The 24308-nt window shown below is 33.4% G+C and overlaps 1 protein-coding gene across 2 annotated transcripts in view; it reads left to right on the top strand.

Moving 5' to 3' along the window:
- VPS13C (vacuolar protein sorting 13 homolog C) overlaps positions 1 to 24308 on the top strand; it is a 168592-nt gene that overhangs the window by 10181 nt on the left and 134103 nt on the right. For both annotated transcript variants that reach the window (XM_087821106.1, XM_087821108.1), the window contains exons 2-6: positions 378 to 421; positions 3313 to 3355; positions 8001 to 8096; positions 9503 to 9604; positions 21965 to 22074. In XM_087821106.1, the coding sequence (XP_087677232.1) occupies positions 378 to 421; positions 3313 to 3355; positions 8001 to 8096; positions 9503 to 9604; positions 21965 to 22074 (395 nt within the window). The remainder of the gene's footprint in view (positions 1 to 377; positions 422 to 3312; positions 3356 to 8000; positions 8097 to 9502; positions 9605 to 21964; positions 22075 to 24308) is intronic.

The following is a 24308-nucleotide window of genomic DNA, read 5'->3' on the forward strand; positions in this document are numbered from 1 at the left end:
AGTTGCTCTGTTCTAGTAGTTACCTCTTTATGTCCTTATTTTGAGATTTTGGCTTAATTATTTAAAATGATGGATACTTTCTTTTGTTCTAAATTTCTTCAGGCTGAAAATTTTCAAATTCTTTCTCATTGTCTATTTAAATATTAGGCAGTTTAAATATTTTGTAATTTCTTTTGCATTGGGCTAATCTAAAACTTGCTACAACTAATAATCCTTGTCCACATATAGCAAATCTTTTGTGCCAATAGTTTTTTAAGTTCTTGAATTTGCTTTGCTCACCATTGTCTTCTTAGCACTTAGTGTAGTGTTTAGTACTGCCATATGACAGGTTTTACTTCCTGGTATATTAACTTTATATTTTTCTTCTTTTTTTAAAGGTAATGTGGCTTTAGATAATCTAAAGATAAAAGAAAATGCTCTGGTAAGTTTTTTTTAACTATGTTAATTACTCATTTAATTTGGTAAGCTCTTAGAAGCCCTTGGTTAGTAAGTATCTGGTACCAGGTACCAGATAAAGTAGTTGCGTCACTCAGAGAAGGAATACTTGTTTAATTATTTGCTGTGGGAAAATCTGAGATTAAAGATTTAGAAATTTTCTTCCTGATGATCAAAATAGTATCTCTTGGAAATGGAATGTTTTTCCTTGACCCGATTTGACTATACTTTGTAGTAGGCCTTTGTCTTGGTGAAAAACTTTTCTTCAGAATTATCTTTACATATTTTTCAGGCAAATACAGGCTTGATCTTAACAGTTTATGTAATGAATAATTGTATTTTTGGAAATATATTCAAAGTCCAGCCATATAATATTATGGTAATATTAAGAGTTAAAATAGCTCTGGCCAGTGGGTTCAGTGGGTTGGAGAGTCATCCTGTACAACAAAGGGTGGTGGGTTTGATTCTTGGTCAGGGCACATGCCCAGGTGCGGGTTTGGTCCCCAGTTGGGGTGCATGCAGAAGGCAACCAATCAATGTTTCTCTCTCTCTTTTTTTTTCTCTCTCTCCTCCTCCCTCCCTCCCTCCTTCAACCTCCCTCCCTCCTTTCTTCCCTCTTTCCCCACCTTCCCTCCCTCCCTTCAAGCTCTCTCTAAGATCATTAAAAAAAAAAGAGGTAAAATAGAATTTTTACCTCTGGCTTCAGAGAGTAGTTTTTATTATTTATTATTGTGCTGAAAACCAAACAACACTCTCCCCATTCTCCCAACCCTCCACCACTTGTTAAGCTTTAGCTAACATATTAGACTTAATTTGAGTTTATGAAATCACTTAAGAATGATTTTATCCTTTAATTAATAGGTCATATTTCTAATCTACCATATATTTTAAAATCCCGTCTTTGACTTCTGGTTGGATTTCTACATGATGAACTGTGTTATTAGGGAGGGCTTTAAACATAAAATGCTCCCATGACTCGTCTCAGGGAAGCCAATTTGGGATATTGAAGATCCTAGGAGTAGAACTTTCTCACAAGGAATAACATTAAATCTTGTTTAAAAGTTTGGCATAGTGGAAAGGGCATGGACCTTGAAGTCTGGAAGATCTAGATTTGAGTGTTAGCTCTGCCTTTTACCAGCTGTGTATCTTTTGGCAAGTTTCTCAATTTTTTTGAACATTAATCATCTTTTAAGTGAAGTTAATAATACAAAACAGTATAATATCTCTCTGCCTTTGTGGCTTGAATAAGATGGAAAGTAGAGCCTGGCAAGTAGTGGGCATTCAAAATATTTAAACTTTCTTTTCTTCCCTTTATGTAGGGTGCTATAACTCTTTAAATTTATCCCAAGATTTAGAACTTACGGTTCTATTGTTAGTGATTGGAGTAAAGCTTATTTTTCTCTATTTATTTTAGATGGAAATAAGTATAAATAGAGTTGCGGTGACAGAATATGTATTTAACATACATAGAATTGATAGGAACTCTGTGTTAGCCTAATATGAATTTTGGTTATAATGAAATATAAAGTATATTGTAATTTATATTGTTGATTGTTTTAAATTGCAATTGAACCACAATGGTGAGGTTTTACTTTAATATGGGTTCTTTTTACTTATTTTGTGTGAGAAATCATTTCAGGAAGATCAATATGAGCACGAGACCACAGTTTTAGAAGTGTATATTTTACAGTTTGTATCCTGTATAATGTGAATTTGTATGAATTTATTTCCCCCTTTCCCTCTGAGGGTAGAGCTGCTCTCTTATCATCAGTGAGGAGTCTTTTTTTAGGGTCTAAAGAAAGACTTTTTATCAAAAGCTGTTGGTATTTTGTACAATTCCTGTTAACCTAGAATGCTTGAGCAGAGATCGGGTAAGCTGATTATTTTAGTTAGTTATCTAAAGTACTGTATTTCATCGCCAGATTTCGATAGTATTGGTATATACCAAGGTACACCTAACAGGCTACTCTGGTTCAATTTTTAATAATTTTAAGAACTCAAGTGGTCATTGTGACTCAAGTTATTGTTTAGTACTCTGTGCATAAAAATGTTATTTGTACTTCCTAGTGGTGTGGAGTATAGAAAATGAAAGATTATTATGGATTGGTAATCGTCAGTATTCTAAAGTAAATGCTAATTTGGCAAATAATATGTTGGGAATCTGCCTTTTAAGATTGTTTTGTTTATTCATTTACTAAGTATTTTATTTGAGAGAGAACTATTTAAGAATTATTTCAGTTTTCTTACGTGAAAGAACTCTTCCTATTCTAGTATTTCAGATAAATAGTGTTCATCTATTTTGAAAGTTTATGGGCCCTGGCTGATTTGGCTCAGTGGTTAGAGTGTTGGCCTTTGGACCGAAGTGTCCTGGGTTTGATTCTGGCCAAGGGCACGTACCTAGGTTGCAGGCTTCGGGGCTGACCGGGGCTGGCCGGGGCTGTGCAGGAGGCAGCCAATTGATGTGTCACTCACATTGACGTTTCTTGCTCTCTCTCCCTTCCACTCTCTGAAAAGCAATGGGAAAAATATCCTGGGGTGAGGATTAAAAAAATAAAAATTAAAAAAAAATTTAGAAGTTTATGCAATTTCCATCTGGCTTGGTTTGGTTTATTAAAACAACCAGATTACCCAGTTACTTTCTTTATCTACAAATTTTTTTTCTATTGTTTCTATTTATAGTTTTTCTTTAAAGTCAAAGTTTAAGTTCATAAAAACTGTTTCAGCCATAAAACATCCTTTTATGAGTTATTTAAATACAGAAAATGTTTCAAGTTTTTCCTTAGAGAGGATTGTGTATTTAAGTGATGATACAGAGGTGACTTTTTGGAGGGCTTACTAATTTAAGATGTCCTTTAAATTTTTTTCTTCCTTCTGCAGAGTGAATTGGATGTTCCTTTCAAAGTCAAGGCTGGCCAAATTGGTAAGTACTTCACTCTTCATTTGAGTTATCTTTAATCATTTTAGTTTTTATTTTTCCTGTGTTATTTAATCTAAAACATCTTTTTTATCTTGAATAAAAATGTGAGAGGCTTTTGGCTTATGTTGATTAGCACTTTTGTAGTACTTAACCTAAAGTATATTACGTATAAAACATATATACTTCAAAGATTTTTTTATTCACTCATCTCTTGATTTGGGCTGCTTTCGTATCTTGGCTATTGTAAATAATGCTGCAGTGAACATAGGGGTGCATATATTCTTTTGAATTAGTGTTTCAGTTTTCTTCAGATAAATTCCCAGAAGTGGAATTGCTGGGTCATAAGGCAGTTCCATTTTGAGTTTTTCGAGGAAACTCCATACTGTTTTCCATAGTGGCTGCCCCAGTCTGTATTTCCAACAACAGTGCACTATGGTTCCCTTGTCTCCACGTCCTCACCAACCCTTGTTGTTTGTTGATTTATTGATGGCAGCCATTCTGGCAGGTGTGAGGTGATGTCTCATTGTGGTTTTAATTTGCATCTCTCTGATGATTAGTGACATTGAGCATCTTTTCATATGTCTGTTGGTCATCTGTATGTCCTCTTTGGAGAAGTGTCTATTCAGGTCCTTTGCCCGTTTTTAAAATTGGATTGTTTGATTTTTTTTGGTGTTGAGTTGTAAAAGTTCTTTACAGATTTTGGATATTAACCCCTTATCAGATGTATCATTGGCAGAAATGTTCTTTCGTGCATTGGGTTGTTTCGTTTTGTTGATGGTTTCCTTTGCTGTGCAAAAACTTTTTAGTTTGATATAGTCCCATTTGTTTATTTTTCCTTTTGTTTCCTTTGCCTGAGGAAATATATCAGAAAAAATATTGCTATGAGAAATGTCCGAGATTTTACTGCCTATGTTTTCTTCTAGAATTTTTATGGCTTTGCGTCTAACACATAAGTCTTTAATCCATTTTGAGTTTAATCTTGTGTATGGTATAAGAAGGTGGTCTAATTTCATTTTTTTGCACTTATCTGTCACAATTTTCCCAACGGCTAAAATGGAAGGACATTTTAACTGCAATGACACTTTTCAGGCTTTGGCTCTACCACACAAATAATTTTCAGAATTAGTATCCAAATGTTGTGCTCTTTCTGTACATATGAAAGTAGTGTAATTTGTATATTCTAGTAAATAAAATTTAAATGTAGCTTATTTCCCTCATGTGGTTTTTTTTGTTTTTTTTTTAAAATATGTTTTTTATTGATTTTAGAGAGAGGAAGGGAGAGGGAGAGAGAGATAGAAACATCAATGGTGAGAGTCCTTGGTTGGCTGCCTCCTACATGCCTTCTACTGGGAATTGAGCCCACAACCTGGGCATGTGCCCTGACTGGGAATCCAACCATAATATCCTGGTTCAAAGGTCAATGCTCAACCATTGAGCCATGCTCATGTTTTGTACAATCATTTCACTTGATATATTATGTAGCAGTGTTGTATGGAAGATGTTTGGGTAAGTAGAAAGCCTTTCTTTGCAGCTAAGCCCTTCTACTAAGATCATCCATAAGTAAGCATACATCTTTGTTGAAGAAATTTTTCAATAGGAAGTTTAATCTATTAAGTTCTCTCAACTTGTTTGTACTACCTGATTTTTACTTTTAATAAAATATAAATTACAACCCTAAATGACACACTCTTACTTTAGAATTTTCACTTACGCCACCATCCTTTCCACCTTGATCACCCTGCTACTTCATGGTATCACTTTCCTTTGTCATTTATTATTTTGTATTCAAGGAAGGTTTGGCATTCACTATTCTAACATTTCTTAGTACTTACTCAAATACTTCCGTTCGAGTCCATTTTATATCACTTATTTGTGTTCAATTAATTTTTTTACTTTGTTTATTTTTAAATATGTCTATTGATTTCAGAGAGAGGAAGGGAGAGGGGGAGAGAGAGATAGAAACATCAATGATGACAGTCATTGATTGGCTGCCTCCTGCATGTCCCCTACTGGGGGTTGAGCCCACAACCTGGGCATGTGCCCTGACCAGAAATCAAACCAGGATCTCCTGGATCATAGGTTGATGCTCAACCGCTGAGCCACACCGGATGGGCTGTGTGTTCATTTTAATATGAAGTTATGTTTTCTCTTGAAAAAGGAAACACTCCCTTAGATTGAAAGCATCCCTAGGGCACGTATCATGTTTAAAAAAATTTTTTTTTTATATGGAGCCTTGTGCTGTGTGAAGTGGTAATGTTTAGCAGTGTTTCAGAAGTATTGTTATAGCTCTACATGCTTAATTGAAATCCTAGAGTGAAGTTATAGCCATTCATTCATTCTTTTACCTTTGAGATATTTATGCACACATGCTATGTATGAGGATATGCAAGTAGCTGTGGAAAGGCAGGGATAAATATATCTTTGTTCTCAAGGGAGTTAGAGAGATCTAAAATTATGACAGTATTGAAATCACATTTTCAGGGTATTGGATGAGTTATATTTGACTAAAGAATTTTGACATTATTCTTTATATTATTACAACTAGACTTAGATTTTGGAAGAGGTTTCTTAATGTTTTAAATTTTCTTTTTCTTTTCAAAGTATTACAAGAACTTAATGAATTCCTTAAGGGTTACTCATTGAATTATGAGAGCTCCTTTACATGTAAGGGTGCAAAACATACTTTCTTTATATCTTTAAAAATTTACATAGCATTTATATTAATTATTAAATTTCTGTTAGGTTAAAATATTACACCTAACCCTAGAGTCAGTGTGGCTAAGTAAGTTCAAGGATGTTTTGTTTTTTTAAGATCTAGACATATTTGTTGGTGCTCCTGGATTATCTTTTTACTTAAAAATTAAAAAAAAATTTCCTGATCTATAAAAGGGAAGTAGTAATATAACTAGCTGAATTCCAGTGGGATTCAGGATAATGAAGGTGGGAGAATAATGGGTTAGGATGAACAGAAGAATAGGGAACAGATAGTCCCTTTTGGTATGCTAATTAAAGAGGCATTTTCCACTTTTTCAGTCTCTTGCTCACCTAGAAGGTAATCAAATCAATTTTTAGGAGTTTATGAGATAATTATAAATATAATAGTATCTGTTATAAATATAGTTGGTACTCACTATAAAATCATCAGACTTAGAAATGATCCTTAAATATATGGATCATAGAGGTAATTGGTATTATCTCTAGACTCCCTAACATGGGAGCCATTTAAGAAATTCAGCAGGTTTACAATCTGAAGAAAAATAAAATTTAAATGGAGAAGTAATTTGAGATTTTAACCCTAGGAATAGATTCCTAGGTAATACTGGCCTGCTGCCTACATAGCCATTCAGGCTAATCGAAAATATCCTCCCTTCCACTGAATTATTTCCCCTTAAGCTTGTTCTACTGTTTGACGGTTGTTTGAACTTTGAGCATTTAAAAGTGCCAGTGACCCTGGTGGTGTGAGTAGCTTAGTCACTCACATGCTGGCCTGATTTAGTTGAATCAGATTCATTTCCCTGAAGAATCTTGATCAGCAACACTGGAAAATTAGAGCTTTTTTAGGGTTGTTATTTTACAAATTGTGATGAGAGAAGGTATTTTATTTTGAACATGGAAAACTTTGGGGATTAGAGGTTTGGACAGACTTGCTCTGGCACTGTTGAGGGCAGATTGGGACATTGGCTGCCTGGAGACCTGGAAAGAGGGTATACTAGAGATTGGGGAAAGAGTAAAGAAAGAATTGTGGAAAGATACCAAAGACAGATTTTGCTCATTTCAAAACTTGGGTAACTATGCCCTTTTTGCCTTCTGTCTCCTGCTCTGCATAGCTTTCTCCCATAAAACCCCAAATTTGGCTTAGTGACAATTAGGGCCATAGTTCATCTATATTATGAGTTGAAAATATTTTGCAAGCTAATTTCTAAAGAACCTGATAAGAATACCATTGTTTCTGAGAGAAAAAAATGTGTTTTTTCTAGTGATTTGTAAGTAGAAATTTGGAGTATAATTTCTTTCACTGCCTGTAAACTCAATACTAATCATAAAAGGGCATACCTGGCCTTTAGAGCTGGCCTCTTCCAGTTGTAGCAGCTGACATCCTGTCAGAGTTCTTTTCCTTTGGTACTCTTCTCTGTGTTGCTGCTTCAGTTTCTGGGATCTTGTACAGATGATATTTTATAATTGAGCTGTAGAGATGTAGTTGTTTGTATGCGCCGCATTCAGACCATTAGCTAACTGTTGGATCAGGAAGAGTGCCAATTCTGGTTCCAGCATCCTCACTGATGACTTCAGTGGTCTTAGGCAATTAATAATTTAACCTCTCTGGGACTGAGTTTTCTTTTTTTTTAAAGAATTGAAATAATGGCTGCTTCATTCTTCTTATAATTTGGTAATATTAAATGAAATAATAGTTCTAAAAAAGTTTGAAATATATAAGTCACAATTGAATAGTCACTTCTAATAGTAATATAATATGGAAAAGATCTTTGTAAACTTTAGTGTTGAAATTTTTTCATTTTTTTCTGAGTGATATACATTTACTAAATGCATGAATTGTTTTGTTATACTTTTTCTCTTAATGGAAAGTGAGAAATGTGTATCTTTTTGAGCAGCCAAATAAGAATTTAAGGTTGAAATTATATTTCTTCAGATAAACTAACTTTGAAGATTCCTTGGAAGAATCTTTATGGAGAAGCAGTTGTTGCAACTCTGGAAGGATTATACCTGCTGGTTGTTCCTGGAGCAAGTACGTTATTTTAGGCTGTAAGCATCCAGTAATATCACAGTGAAATTGAATGGTATTTGGGTTAACTATTTTATATGTTTAGTTTACTTAAATGATTTTCTATTTTACTAAACATATACATACATATGCACGTATCTTCATACATTTTTCATATATGCCTACATATATTACCATATTTGTATATAAAATATTTTTATGTTGTTAGAAAGAATAATTTCAACCATTTTTTAAATTGATTGTATTCTGTATGAATAATTATTTTGCAGCTAAGGCTTTCTATTAAGTTAAGATGCATTAAGCTGATTTACCTTGGGGGAATTAAATGAAATAAGGTTTTAAAAATGTACTGATGTGTTAATCTACAGATTTCAGTATTGGAAATTTACCCCCTATTTTGTTGCTTCTGATTTTGAGTGCATATCCTCTCAAAAATGTATGTAAAATAGGTAATTTTTAAATTATGAGTTACAGTATTTTAATTTTTAATGAATGTTTTAAAGCAGTGATGTTCATTCAGGTAATACCTTTCCTTACTAATGTTTTTTCAGTTATAAGAACAATGTAATGTTAAGGAAAGTTTGGCTATTTTAGGGAAAATTTATTATATTTTCTCAACTATAAAACACAATTTTTCTTTTCTTCTTTTGCTTTCCAGTCTTTACCATATACATGGTTGATTTGATATAGCATTTATCACATTATATATACAACATGGATCTGTTGTTTTTACTTTATGTATTTTGATATGTTTCAGTTTTCATGGTGATAGTGACAGTTTTGAAAGGCTGTATGATATTTTATTGTGGGCTTCCTACTGTTTTTGCTATTACAGTGAATATTATAACTACCTCATTCTTAGAGAGATATCTTTTTTATTCTTTGGTGTTATTTCCTTAGGATATATTATCAGAAATGAGATTACTAGATAAAAAGGATATATATATCTATTCGTGATTGTTGATGTTAATACATATTCTTAAATTATTTTCTAAAAGTCTTTTTTATCAATCTGTACTGATATCAGCTGATATTGGATATTACTTGTTTTTTTATAATTGCAATTTTACCGCTCAGATATAATAACTGGACATTTTCTGATGTATTTTTGGCCTTCCTGCTGTTTCTCCCTTTTACTTTTCTACTCACTTTTTTTTCCACTTAACCTTTTTCATATCTTTTTTTATCCCTTTTCATTTCATTCTTCTCTCCTTCCCTTTTTGATGGAAGCTTTGTAAATAAATAGAAATCATTTATGTTTAAACTTTTTGTAAAACTAATCTAAAGAACGCAACTGTCTTTTTCTTTACAAAAAAATGACACATTACGCACACACACAATCATGAGGCTGGACTTTTCCTATTTATTTATTGATTGTATTTCTTTATTTGTGAATTAACTATTTTTAGGTATTAAATATGATGCTGAAAAAGAAGAAAAGTGTTTGCAAGATATTAAACAGAAAGAGCTGTGCCGAATTGAGGAAGCCCTTCAAAAAGCAGCAGAGAAAGGTACAATAAGTTTATGTTTTAGATAAACTAAGGTATACCTATATTTTAGATATATTCAGTGCAATGTAAATAGGAAGCTTTCATAAACTTGCATAAACTGTAGTTTCAAAGAAAGAATCTTCTTTTAAAAACATCTCTCAAAATATTGATTATAAATATTTTAATGACACATTTTTCTGTGATTGTTTTATCTCACTTTGCTAAGGCATTTTTCTTTGGTCTGTTTTAAAAGGTATGACAAGTGTTGAGTTAGAAATAACAGAAATATTCACATGTAAAAAGATTCCTTTTCCTAGCTTAAGCTGTTGACATCTAATTGAATCATTAAGAAATCTGTTTTTAAAATAGCTTGCTCATGAAAATTATTTTTATCAATGATTCTAATTCTTTTTGCCTGAAGTGTTTTCTCTTATGCAGAATTATTGATTCTTTACACAAAACTACTAAAATATGTAAAATATAGAGGCAACCTTAATAGAAGAAATAAAAAAGCCTAAAATTTTTTCCCTTTCTTTTTTATACTTAAGCATATTTTGTATTTCTGCTAACCTTAAGAATCTGTATTTTTATGAAAGTTTTTTTTATTCCTATTACTTTTATGTGCCAGATAAAGCAAGGTGGGGATGGTTTTGTTTTATGACAATTCAGTGTGATTATTTTTATTCACTTTTTGTTAATTAGTATGTGGAAATAATGTTATAAAAAATGAGGAGAAAGACTTGAAGAGCAGTAGAATTTCACTTTTTTCCTTAATACAGTTCAAATTAAGTATATATTTTTGGATACATATTTATTTATCAATAGGTACATCAACATATACTTAGATATACTGATATAATGTAATTTATAATATATATTATTAAGTTATATTTTCTCCTTTTAGAAAGAAACAATAAAATCCTCTTTTTTATTTTTATGGAAAGAAGAGATTGCTTAAAAAATATTTTAGTGTCTCCAGTAACCTGTAAGGAAAAGCACGATATAGTAGTCTCCTATTTTAGTAGCTGACAGCTTAATTGACAAAAGGATACCTGCGATTCATTTTGTATTGAGTGCCTATGAGATTTTTACTCCTGGGTCTTCAATGCTTAGGGAACTTATATGTTTGGGCCTGCCAGAGAGGCTATTAAGGATGCTTTGATATTGCTATAGGAGATGAACATCTGTAGTGTTAAAGTTTGTGTAAATAGAATTTAGCACTGTGAGGCTTGTATAATATATAATAATTATATGATAGCTTCTTGGATGTTAAAATTTAGGTTTTATTGGGATAGAACTGAAATTTAGAAAGTGAAACTCAGTTTTAACACTATTATATTAGATTTGTCAGAGATGTTCTGAGTAGATAAGAGAGATGAGTTTAGAATTGGGGAAATATGTTGATAGAGATTGTTTTTCCTTCATGTCAAGAAATACATTTAATTAGCTTGATTGCATGTAAATATTTTTGTCTAGTTTGTATGAATATTGGTCACATCTTCTTTTATAAAGAAGATATTATTCATGTGAATGATAAAAGACAACCTGGCCCCTTGAGATGCCTTGCATTTCACCATTATTAATTAATAATTATTACTTAATTACCATACTTTATTTTTCAGACTTATTATTGTCCCAGTTACTTCTTGATTTTAAAAGCACAAAAGCACCATCCCGTATGTATAGATACTCAGGGGAGAAGAGGAAGTGATTCAGTTCTGAACAGCAGATGATAAAAATGAAAACAAAGTGCTCATGCTGATATGCTCTGAAAAAGATTTTTACTTGATTTGTTTCATTTGGTAAAATAGAATGCTGCTCACTATCATGTGGGAAAAAAGAAAATTGAACTATAACTCTGAGTTTATTTCTGGAGAATTTGTAATTAGAGCAGGAGCCCATGGCCAGTCACACACCTGTAGGCATGGATTTGGAGAAGCAGAGCCAGGCGACAGCAGCACCGGCTCTCCGGGGCAGTTGGCGGCAGGACCAGCGTTAGGGTTTGTGGTAGCAATTTATGTCATTGTAAAAGTAAACTCCTTGATGTTTTTCTTCTTTTATTTCATTGTGAGTTTATTTTCCCTGAAGGGCTGTTATAAAGTAAAGGAAAATATTATTTTCTGTATTTAAAATGTTAAATATATCAAAGTAATATATACATACACTTTATAATCTAATAGTTTTGCCAGAAAGACTTCTGATGAAAAATGTCAGTCTCCATTTCCACCCTTCTCTTCCCCTCAGACACACTCCTTAGAGGGAACTATCATTTTAGAAATGTTAACATTCTGCCATTATCTATTTTATTAATGTAAGGCATTACCTAGGACTTTGTATTATGGTAATCAAGGAATTCATGCCTCTCACCATCTCCTTTCACCCTAAATTTGCTTCCCTGTTTTTTCATAATATGGTTAGATCATAATTTTTGGGCAATTACTAGTTAAAAATTTACATTACTGTGACAGTATAATTATTGTTCACCGAATAGGTCAAATGATGTCCTATGATCATATTTTCATTTTTATTTAACTTTTTGTTTTTTCTTGAATTTGTAAGTGTTTTTTCTATTTGCTTAGCCTTTTATGTAAACTTGCGTTTAATTTTTTTCACATGCTCTTTGAAATCCGTTATATGACTGTCATTATTTCTAATTGCCCAGACCCATCTGTTGGTTCCCTCCCTGTTCCCCTTTTTCTCATGGAGATCTTCAGTTGAACTGGTTTTTTTTTTTTCAGTCCTGCTACACAGCTGTCCTCTTGGGACTGGACTGGTCTTCATTGCTCTTCTGTGTTTTAATTCATTGTTTCCTGGGTCTCTTGCCTTTTGTTTTTCTATTACTTTGTTTTCTTGGATCCTATTTAATAGATTTTAAGAAAGGATGCACAGGATGTAATCTTTAAAATCCTTTCAAGCCTGAAAGTCTTTGTCTTTTACTTCCACACTGGTTTGATTTGGCAGGAGATAGAAGCCCAGGTTTAAAATTAGAATTTTGAAAGCAGTACCTTTTAGCTTACAGGTACTTTTGAGAAATCTGTTGCTAATCTGCTTGACACGTTGTTGGAAACACAAAAATTAGAAAATCCTTGGATCCTACTGTCCCCAACCTTACATTTTAGTTGGGAAAATAAGACATGCATAATAGTCCCATCAAAGAAATACAGATAGAGTCTTAAGGGTGTTCAGAATGGGCATATGTTTAGCCAAAGAGATCAGGACAGACACTGAAGGTATATATTTCAGCTGGGTCTAAAGCAGGGGTGGGGAATGCCCGGCCCACAGGCTGTCAACAGCCCGTGAAATCATTTGGTCTGGCCCTGCTGAGGCCTCTCCAAGGGGAAGCAGTTCCAGACATCATGTTAGGGGTGAGTAATTAAATGTTTGACCAAATATAGCAGGCTAATTTTTAAGTTGATAATTTTGTAAGACCTGAGAATGATGTTATAAATATCCATACTGCCCTTGGCAGAAAAAAGTTTCCCACCCCTGGTCTAAAGGATGAGTATGCAGAAAGGCGAGGGCGTTCTAGTAAGAGGGACAGTGATGGTGGAGAGGTCTAGAGCATGTATGGGAACAGCTAAGAATTTGAGAGTTTGATAGAGATAAGTTAGAAAGCTATGTTTAGGTAAATTTTAAGATATCTGAATGTTAGGATTATAATGACAATGATGGCAGCTAACATTTAGTGAGCATTTACTGTTTGCTAGTCACAAAAACGCTTTCTAGGAATTGACTCATTTAATAGTCATAACTCTGTGATACAAAAGCCGTTATTATTCCCATTTAATATTTGAAAAAGCTGCCCGGCCGGGCGTGGCTCAGCGGTTGAGTGCCGACCTAGGATCCAGGCGATCGGGGTTTGATTCCCGGTCAGGGCACATGCCCGGTTGCAGGCTTGATCAATGACTCTCTCATCATTGATGTTTCTCTCTCTCTCCCTCTCCTTTCCTCTCTCTGAAATCAATAAAGATATATTTAAAAAAAAGAAAAAGAAAAAAAGAAAAAGCTGAAAGTTAAATAACTGATAGAGCTAGAATTTGACTTCAGTCTGGCTCTAGCTCCTATATGTTTAATTATGAGTAATGGACATTCATCTAGCCAGTAATGGACATTCATCTAGCCAGTGGGAGAGTCAGTAACTTTTACCTTTTCTTCTTTAAAAATCCGGGCATTGACTTGATCAGAGCTGCTTTAGGAAGGATAAACTTGCTGTGTCTAGGCTGGAATTGGGGGTGAATGGAAGACGGTACTATCTAGCTATCATAGCCCAAATGGATAGAAAGGATTCAGACAGTGTATCTAAAGGGAACAGATCAGACTAAAGTAAGGCGACTTCATTTTAGCTGACTCTAAAATTAGTAAAAATATGAAAATATTCTGAAAATGGACAAAATGGTAGTCAAAAGGGACCAAAATAAGACTTGCTCTGTTTAAAGATTTGTCAAGTAATTTAATGAGACACTAGCCATAATTGATACTTGTCTGCCTTGCTTAATTTGAAATTATTGTTATAATTTTAATTATTAGGAATTTTTGTTTTAATATTATGAAAATAACTTGTATGTTGAAATAATTAAAATGGTGTCATTGATTTTTCCCTTAGAAATATCGTTTTGGTGTCACTGAATTTTACTTGTTCTGTTACACGACTTCTAATTCTTTGAATTAAGTTTAGACTTATTTTACATGTGAAATGAAAGGTGTTTGCATTTTGGTTATTGCTGCCATGCGGATGCAGGCGCACATTCAGGGGAGTTCATATATGGCTTGGAAAACTTTGTTTACAAGGACATCAAGCCTGGTGGGTATGCATGGTTAATTATATTCAGCTCTATAAAATTATATTCTTATCCATGCATGTGCTTTTATTGGAGTCCATTTGATGATGTGCCATCCTTTTAGGAAATATGGAAATGTAATTCATGTTTTTCCCCTTTATCATCATTTCATTTTTCCTACCTTCTATAGTCATGCTGAATGTTCATGGGGTAAAACAAACACAATCCACTGCTCTTGTGAAGCTTACAGTTTGATCTATAGATAACTTAAAAAATTTTTTTCTGACTTTTTAAAAATTGAAATATAATTGAAATACAACATTCTATTAGTTTCAGGTGTACAATGTAGTAACTCAACATTTGTATACACTGCAAAGTTATCACCACAGTAAGTCTAGCCATCATCCGTTACCATACGAAGTTACAAAAATTTTATTTTTCTTGTGAAGAGAACTTTTAAGATTTACTTTCTTTGCAACTTTTAAATTTGCTGTATAGCGCTATTGACTGTGTCACCATGCTGTACATTACATCCCATGACTTACTTGTTTTACACCTGGAAGTTGGTACCTCTTGATCCACTTCATCCATTTCATCCCCAAAGCCCCCTTCCCTATGGCAACCATCAGTATATTCTCTGTATCTATGGGTTTTTTATTCTTTTATCTTTGTAAGATTCTACATATAAGTGAAATCATATTGTATTTGTCTTCCTTTGTTTGAATTTTTTCACTTAGCAAAATACCCACAAGATCTGTTCATGTGGTTGCAAATGGCAAGATTTCATTCTTTTTTTTTTTTTTTTTTGGTCTGAGTAGTATCCCATTGTGTCTATATACCACATTTTCTCTATCCATTCATCCAGGACATTTCCTATCCATTCACCATGGATATTTAGGTTGTTCCCATATGTTGGCTATTGTAAATAATGCTACAGTGAGCATATATTGCTTCAAATTAGTGTTGCCTACCCCCCCCCCCAATAATATCCAGAAGTGGAATTGCTGGGTCTTAATGGTAGTTCTAGTTTTACTTTTTCAAGGAACCTTAATATTGTTTTTTATGTGGTTGCACCAATTTATATTCCAACCAACTGTGCACAAGGGTTCCCTTTTTTCCACACCTTGTTATTTTTCCACAAAACTTGTTATTTCTTGTCCTTTTGATAATAGCCATTCTGCCAGGTGTGAGATACCTCATTGTGGTTTTGCTTTGCATTTTCCTGTTGATTAGTGATGTTGAACATTTTTGCATATGCCTGTTGGCCATCTGTATGTTTTCTTTGGAAAAATGCCTATTCAGATTCTCTGCCCATTTTTTAATTGGATTGTTTATTTTTTTATTATTATTGAGCTGTATGAGTTCTTTAAATATTTTAGATATTAATCCCTTATCAGATAAATGATTTGCAAATGCCTTCTCCCATTTAGTAGGTTGCCTTTTTATTTTGTTGATGGTTTCCTTTGCTCTGTAGAAGCTTTTAAGTTTGATGTAGTCCCATTTATTTATTTTTGCTTTTGTTGCTATTGCCTTTGAAATCAGATAAAAAAAAAAAAAATTGTGAAGAGCAATGTCAAGGAGCTTACCACCTACATTTTCTTCAATGAGTTTTATGGTTTTTGTCTTACATTTAAGTCATTAATCCATTTTGAGATAATTTTTATATCTCAGTGTAAGATAGTGGTCTAGTTTCATTTTTTTGGCATGTGTCTGCCCAGTTTTCCCAGCAAAATTTATTGAAGAGACTGTTTTCTCCCATTGTATATTCTTGCCTTCTTTGTCATAAATTAATTGACCACATAGGTGTGGGTTTATTTCTGGGCTCTCTATTCTGTGTCATTAATCTATGTGTCTGTTTTTATGCCAATACCATATATTTTTACTATATGGCTTTGTAATACAGTTTTAAAGCAGGGAGCATGATGCCTGCAATTTTGTTTTTCTTTCTCAAGATTTCTTTGACTATTTGGGATCTTTTTTGTTTTCATTAAAATTTTAGTAGTGTTTGTTCTATTTCTGTGAAAAATGGCTTTGGAATTTTGATGGGGATTGCATGAAATCTGTAGATTGTGTTGGGTAATATGGACAGTTTTATAATACTAATTTTTCCAGTCCATGATCATGGAATATCTTTTCATTATTTATGTCTACTTCAGTTTCTTTCATCAGTGTCTTATAGTTTTCAGTGCACAGGTCTTTCACCTCCTTGGTTAAATTTATTGCTAGGTATTTTTTTCTTTTTGATGCACTTATAAATGAGATTGTTTAATATCTCTTTTTGGTAGTTTATTGTTAGTGTATAAAAGCACAATAGATTTTTACGTAATGATTTTGTATTCTGCAGCTTTACTGAAGTTGTTTATTCTAATAGTTCTTTAGGTGGAGCCATTGTTTTCTATATGTAAAAACATATCATTGCCAATTAGTGAGTTTTTCTTTTCTTTTTTACAATTTTTTATTTTATGTTATTTTATTTTATTGAATTTATTGGGTTGACACTGGTTAATAAAATTATATGGGTTTCAGGTGTACAATTCTATAATGTATCAACTGTATATTATATTGTGTGTTCACCACCGCAAGTCAAGTCCCCTTCTATCCCCATTTATTCCCCCTATGCCCTCTTCTACCTCCCCCAACCCCCTTCCCCTCTGGTCATCACCATGCTGCTGTCTGTGTCTATGAGTTTTGTTTTTTGCTTAATCCCTTCACCTTTTTCACCTAGCCCGACAACCCCCCTCCCCTCTGACAGCTGTCAGTCTGTTGTCTGTGAGTCTGTTTCTATTTTGTTCGTTAGTTTATTTTGTTCATTAGAGTCTTTATTTTTAGTGTGGATGCCTTTTATTTCTTTGTCATGCCTAATCGCTCTGACTAGGACTTCCAACACTATGCTGAATAAGAGTGAAAGTGGGCATCTTTGTCATGTCCTGGTCTTAGGGAAAAGCTTTCAGCTTTTCACCATTGAGTATGATGTTAGCTGTGGGTTTGTTATATACGGCCTTTATTATGTTGAGGTATATTCTGGCTATACTCAGTTTACTGAGAGTTTTTAAAATCATAAATGGGTGTGGAATTTTGTCGAATGCGTTTTCTGCATCTATTGAAATGATCACACGATTTTTCTCCATTTTGTTAATGTGATGGAACACGTTGATCGACTTGTGGATGTTGAACCGTCCTTTCATGTGTGTATAAATCCCGCTCAGTATGGTGTATTCTTTTAATATATCACTGAAAATGGTTTGTTAATATTTTTTTGAGGATTTTTGCATCTGTGTTTATCAGGGATATTGGTCTGTAATTTTCTTTTTTTGTGTTTGGTGTCTTTGTCTGGTGTTGGTATCAGGGTAATGCTGGCTTTGTAAAATGAGTTTGGGAGCATATGCTCCTTTAAAAATATTTTTTAAAAGAATTCGAGCAGGATAGGTATTAAATCTTCTTTGAATATTTGGCAGAATTCACCAGTGAAGCAGTCTGGTCCTGGATTTTTGTTTGTTGGGAGTGTTTTGATTACTGATTCAATTTCCTTACAAGTAATTGGTCGATTCAGATTTTCTATTTCTTCATGATACAGTCTTGGAAGATTGTATGTTTTAGCATGAAGATATTATGACTCATTGCCTAATTTTATTGGTTATAATTGGACCATCTTTCTGTGGTCTGCCATGGGCAGTGATATCTAATCCTACTAGGAGTAGCCTGCCTCCAAGGTACAAGTGAATTCCAGTGATTCATTTAAATATATAATAAAATCATTGGACAGTATTGTTTAAAAAAACAACAAAAAACTGACAGAGGTTGCTATAAAAGAAAAGGTACATTAGCCTGGGTGAAAAACTAGACATGGAATATTGATGATTCTGAAATGGGAATAATTTTGTTGATGATGTCTTCACTCACTTGGCTAGTACACATTAGTACTTTATGATCCTTTCATCTTTTACTTTCTAAATATATATTCCTTCTTATTAGATGTCATTTTTAAAATTTTAGAACCATGGTTCTCAAAAAGTCAAAACAATTTCCGTAATAATACTAAGGCATGTTTGCTTTTTCACTGCGCTGACTGGTGCTGATGGTGCAGAGGCAATGCTGAGTAAAATTTCTGTCTGTCTTACCATGAATCTAGGCAGTGGAACCAAACAGGCCTAGTAGCTATTGTATCGTTGATTCCGTGCACTCACAGTAAAAAACAAAATAAAACTAAACAACCCCCCCCCCACCAACTTTACTTAAAAATGCCCTTGATGAAGTAGGAAAATTTTAATAAACTTTAGCTCTTGAGTACATGTGTTTTTAATATTTCATGCGACAAAAGGGGATGTATGCATATACAAACTGAAGTAGGATAATAGTTTCAAGGAAAAGTACTCGTGCAGTTGTTTGTATTGCTAGCTGAACTAGTTTCATTTTTCAAGGAAAACCAATTTACTTGGAAGAATGACTGACCGACTCTTCAGATTTGAGTGTTTGGTAGATACCTCAGTAAAACCAGTTAAAGGAAAACAACTGATAGTGTTCGTTGTCAATCAGAGCTTTGAGCAAAAATTAGAATTGTTGGGAAACTCATACTTGCTACCTTGAGCTTGACAGCTTCCTAGTACTTAAAGACTTTTCTGATGAGATTGTTAGTGATATTAACAAATGTGATTTTTGATATTAAATAATGATTTAATAATGATTTAATATTCAACATTTTGAAGATCTGCATAATTCAATGAAGTATTATTTCCATATTACCAATGCATGATAAAAAATCAGGAATGTGTAAAAGTCCATTAAAAGTGCGAAGTAGACCCGTTGATTTTAATTGGGATAAAAAATTTATTGATAGAGTTTCAGAATCTAAGGTGAAACTAACCTTTAAGAAACTACCACTTGAGTTTGGGTGTAGTACTTGTAATTACATGAAAAGATGTTTCTTCCTTTTATTATTACATATCAGTAGTTAGATCATATTTTCTTCAAATGCTTCAAGCTAAACAACGTATTTCACCAGATCAGAGACAGAGGCATAATATCTTCTACTAAGCCAGACATTAAAGAGATTTGTAAGAATGTAAAAGCATGTCATTTTTCTCACTACAGCTTTTTGTTTGGCAAATATAGTTATTTTTGATAAATATATGTTATCCATACTGTCACATAATGGTTTTAAAAAATGAGTCAATAATGTTTTTAAAATTTCTCAGTTTTGATTTCCATTATGGAAATATCAAGAGTTATCCACACCAATAAAAATATCTTTAAGGTTCTCAAATTTTATGTGTGTTAAAGGGGCCCTGAAACCAAAATATTTGAGACCTGCTTTAGGGAGTGGTTGAGAATCATAAATTTATTATTCATCTGATTAAATAGAACCTTTCTCTAAAGTACTATGTAGCACTAGACTTTTGAAACTATTCGGAGAGGTTTAAACATGGTGCATTTAAGACTGAGATCAAAGGCGGAACATGGTGCTAGAAAAATGTGAAATCAGAAATATAACAGGGAGGTCAGGTGAGAGGAACGAGTTATGGGAGAATCTAAACCCAGTCAGCTGACCCTCTATCTCTGAAAGCTGTTCTGGCCAAGTGGGATGTTTTCAGGGCTACTCTGACTTTCCTTCTTGTTCCTCTTCAAATGGTTTATCTTCGGGAACTCAGTCTCTTTCTAAATGTTTTATTTATGAATGAAAAAGATTTAGGGACCGTCACTATGGCAAAAAATACTGGTAATAGCAAGTCCAGATTCTGTTATATATTTATTAAATGTTTTCTTCTTGAAATTCAGGATTTTATTCTTGTAATCCAGGATTTGGTTCTTAGCTTCTGTAATGGAAGAACAGTTTACTTTGAAGGCCTGGGGAGCTGGGTGGAGGGGAGCAATGAGGGAAAAAAGGGGAACATCTGTAATACTCTCAATAGTAAAGATAAATTTTAAAAAATATCAAAAAAAAAATTTTAAATTTCAAGCTTAATTTCATGTATATTTTTTTCAAATATACATAACATTAAAGGGGCTTATGTATTTTATTATAATGTTCAGATGTGCATTTTTGATTCATTTGAACAGTTATATGCTCTGTGCCCAGATATTAGGATAATTCCTATACTAATGAAGCCTGGTGGCAAGACAGTTGTATAAACACCGCAAACACAGTGTCATCAGTACTTGTTGGAAGCCTGATGCAGGGGCTTGGGCCTGGAGCTGCTTGAAATAGTTACAGAAGGCTTCACGTAGGCAGTAGCAGTGGACCTGAGGTTTGGAAGCCTCTTGGGAGTTTGCCTCGTGAAGAAGTTCAGGGAGGGCATGGGAATTACACATGTAGAGGCATTAGGCATTAGAAAGTCTTGTCTTGGGAAGTATAAATAATATTTCTAAAGTATCCAGTGCAAGGATGAATGTCAGGAGATAGAACAGGATAGGGAGATGGGGTCAGGTCATGAAAGGACCGTTGTGTCATGAAAACACATTTTATTCCAAGGCTGCAGAGAGCTGTTAGAAGAACTTTGAGCAGGGGATTAGCAAGCTGTGTAGTGTTTTAGGAGATAGCAGTGTGGGAGTAGTATAGGACGCGTAGGAGTAGAGTGCAAACTAGAGGCCGGAGACCGTACAGAGACTGCCTCAAGCACAGACTAGAGTTCATGTCTGGTTGCATGTAAAGATTTCTAGTTTGGATTATAATTTGGATATGTAGGGTAATGGCATAAAGCGAGGCAGTGCCAAGTAAGAGGATTAGATTTCAAAGAAAGTATTAAGCCAGTTTCAATGTATAGTTCAATGTACATTGTATGCCCTTTTTGTTTTATATCCTTAAGTCATTTTTGAGGGATGCATTTCATCCAGAGGAAGTCATTGTCGGCAACCTGCGCATTCATTACATTTGTGTTCCTTTGTCCCTACTACATGTTCATCAAAAACTTTATCTGAAAGTTTTATATTCTGTCATTATTACATTTCCAATATTTTGGTAACATTGAAATTAAAATTAAACTTTGTGTTGTAAAAAGTCATAACTATTATAAAGGGCATTGTATACAGATATTTTTACCCAATTTTTGTATAATTGTACCTGCCAGGATATTTTCTAGATTAAAGAAGGTTATTCGTGGACTAAGGGAGGTTTGTTAATTTCCGTTTACACTGAACTAGCAGGTCAGCTTAGAGGGAACGGGGCGAGCCGCGCGGAAGTTGGATGCTCGGAGCCTCTTCTCTCTGCCCTCTTGCCTGCTAACCTGAATCTTATCCTTTTCTCACCAAAATGCTTCCACTGAGAAGGACGCAAGCGCAAAAAGCACAAAAAACATTTTAAGAAACCTTTTAAAGGTCTTGATCGCTCAAAAGGTAGGTAAAAGCGGTTTTTATGCCATGTGTTATTTATACACATTGCCACTTAATTTCTGTCTTCGAAGGTAAAATGAATGTTAGATTATAGTGTAACTTCAAAAATAAGTTTTAAGTTGGAAATGCAGATTAAAATCTAAAGTAAATCTAAAATAAAACAAGGACACTAGAAAAGGCTGTAGTTTTTATGGAGTAGTGCCTTACTATCCTTTGGTCATTGATTATGAGGTCTTTGAGAATTTCACCTCTTAATCTTGTATTTTTCTATTTTTTATAGATAAAGCAAAAGAAGCCAAAAAGGATACATTTTTGGAAAAATTGGCAGCTCAAGTAATTAAAAATGTACAAGTAAAAATCACAGATATTCACATTAAATATGAAGATGATGTAAGTAATTTTAGGTTCCTTAGCTTAGGTTTATATTTAAATGTGTATTTTATATTAATATTGATTTGTCTATATATTGATTATCTATTCCCTGTTTTAAATCCAAGATTGATTTTTTTCTGATGAGTACATTACCATTTTTCCTCTCCTGTGTTAGGCTTTTTTCATGGGACACTTATGAGTGTAAATATATCATAAACCACAATATGCCCCTTTCTACAGCTAACATAAGAGATTTTCGGGTTGTCTTCTGCATTTATTTTGAATTTCGTTTAAGACTTGTACTACTATAACTTTCAGGAACTAATTTTGTTTTTATACTGACAAAAAATTATTCCAAGAGGTGATGAATTATCGATTATAATGGTAGTTGGTAGAGAGGGGACTAAAACCCAGGTCACTTGACTGCTTAGTCCCATTCTCTTTATGCTCCATCAGTTTGGATTGAACACCCACCACTACTCATGTGCATGTGCAAGAATATATTTAAAAAACCAAACTTCATTTATAACCAACAGTTTAATATTAGTTGATTAAGAACTATTTTACTGATTTTTATTAATTGATTACTTGATTTTATTAATTTTAGTAAATGTAATAAATACTGCTTTGTTTTAAAGTTTGAAACATATGTAGGAAACCTTGAATTTTTTTATTTACCTAAGAAATTGGAAATATTATTTGGTCTCGTAAAATTGAGTTTACATTCTTTTTGTTTTTAATTTGCTTTAAGTTTCAATCGAATTAAAGCAAAATTGACCTATATAGAATTTAATTCCTTTTTCTGATATGTTTGTTTTGTATCAATGTTCAGTAAAACACACATGTAGTTTTTCTGTTTTAAAATTTTTTTCTGTTTTTAGTTTTTCAGTATATACCATCTCTAACTTATACTGACTTTATCTTTTGCCTTTATGTAGTAATTAAACTGAATTTTGTTACCAAATAAATGTTTAAAAAACCTAACCACTCATCAGTGCCCTTGTTTAAAACAAACTTAGGAAAATAAAATCTAGTCAACCTTTCAAAGAAATGAGAGAATTATTCTTGAAACTAATGGCGTATCCATGAATAAGAACCTCAGTTTGAACTTAAACTAAGCTTTTTTGCTGAGCAAGTACAATTAGAAAAGTACATTATTTCTCTCTGTACTGAAAAGAATACAGAGATGCACAGGAGTGGGATAAATAACATTTATGTTTAAATTGATGTCAGTGACAAAATATACTAAAATCTAAAAGGAAAAGAATTTAAAAATGCAAAGGAATCTCCAGCATAGTATTCATCTTTTAATGTGATTACCTTAATTGTATCTAGGATAATGGAAAATATAGTATAGGAAGTGGGGGTAGGGAGAGTATAATAATTTATCACAAAGATGCTCATTGGATGATAATAGTTTGTGGGTAGTACATTGGCAACTGAGGGATTGTGTTTTATTGAAGTTCCTTGTGATTAGCTGCAAGTAATTTTGAGCTTGTTATCTGTAGGTATAAAAAGATGAGTGCGGGAATAAAGGAAAATATGTTGCCATAATCACAATATCTCTGATATTTAAAAAAAAGCTCAAAAAGCTATTTGTGCTTGTCGGCTGTACCAGATCATGCATATTTCCTATTTGAGAAGGGTTTATGTGACTTAAACTCTGGAGTCACTATTGGATGATTTAGAACATTGTTTTTTCTCCGTTCTCTTAGTTTCCCTAGTTTTTGTCACAACCAAAAAACTGTGACTTTTGAACATCTTTAAGATGTCTAAAACAATAACATGGTACACATTGTGGTACAGTTTAAATATTGTGTGTAAATTTAACTTAGGTATTGAAGATCAGAAATAGAACAAAAATTTAACATTGGCAGATTTGGGGTTAAGTGACTAGGGAAAATAAATATTAAGAATCTTGGGCATTGCCTCACCAGGCATGGCTCAGCTGTTGAGTGTCGACCTAGGATCCAGGAGATCGAGGTTCGATTCGTGGTCAGGGCACATGCCCGGGTTGTAGGCTCGATCCCTGGTGGGGGTCGTGCAGGAGGCAGCCGATCAGTGACTCTCTCATCATTGATGTTTCTCTCTCTCTCCCCCCCTCTTCCTTCCTCTCTCTGAAATCAGTAAAGATATATTTAAAAAAAAAAAAAGAATCTTGGGCATTTCCTAACAAAGGAAATTTTTGAAGTGTGTAAGAAATTAAAGATTAAGGAGACAGTTCACATTTCTGTAAAAATCTTAACTGTTTA

Source organism: Miniopterus natalensis, chromosome 1, assembly GCF_054644295.1.
Source record: "Miniopterus natalensis isolate mMinNat1 chromosome 1, mMinNat1.hap1, whole genome shotgun sequence".
In the NCBI taxonomy this organism is placed as follows: Eukaryota; Metazoa; Chordata; class Mammalia; order Chiroptera; family Miniopteridae; genus Miniopterus; species Miniopterus natalensis.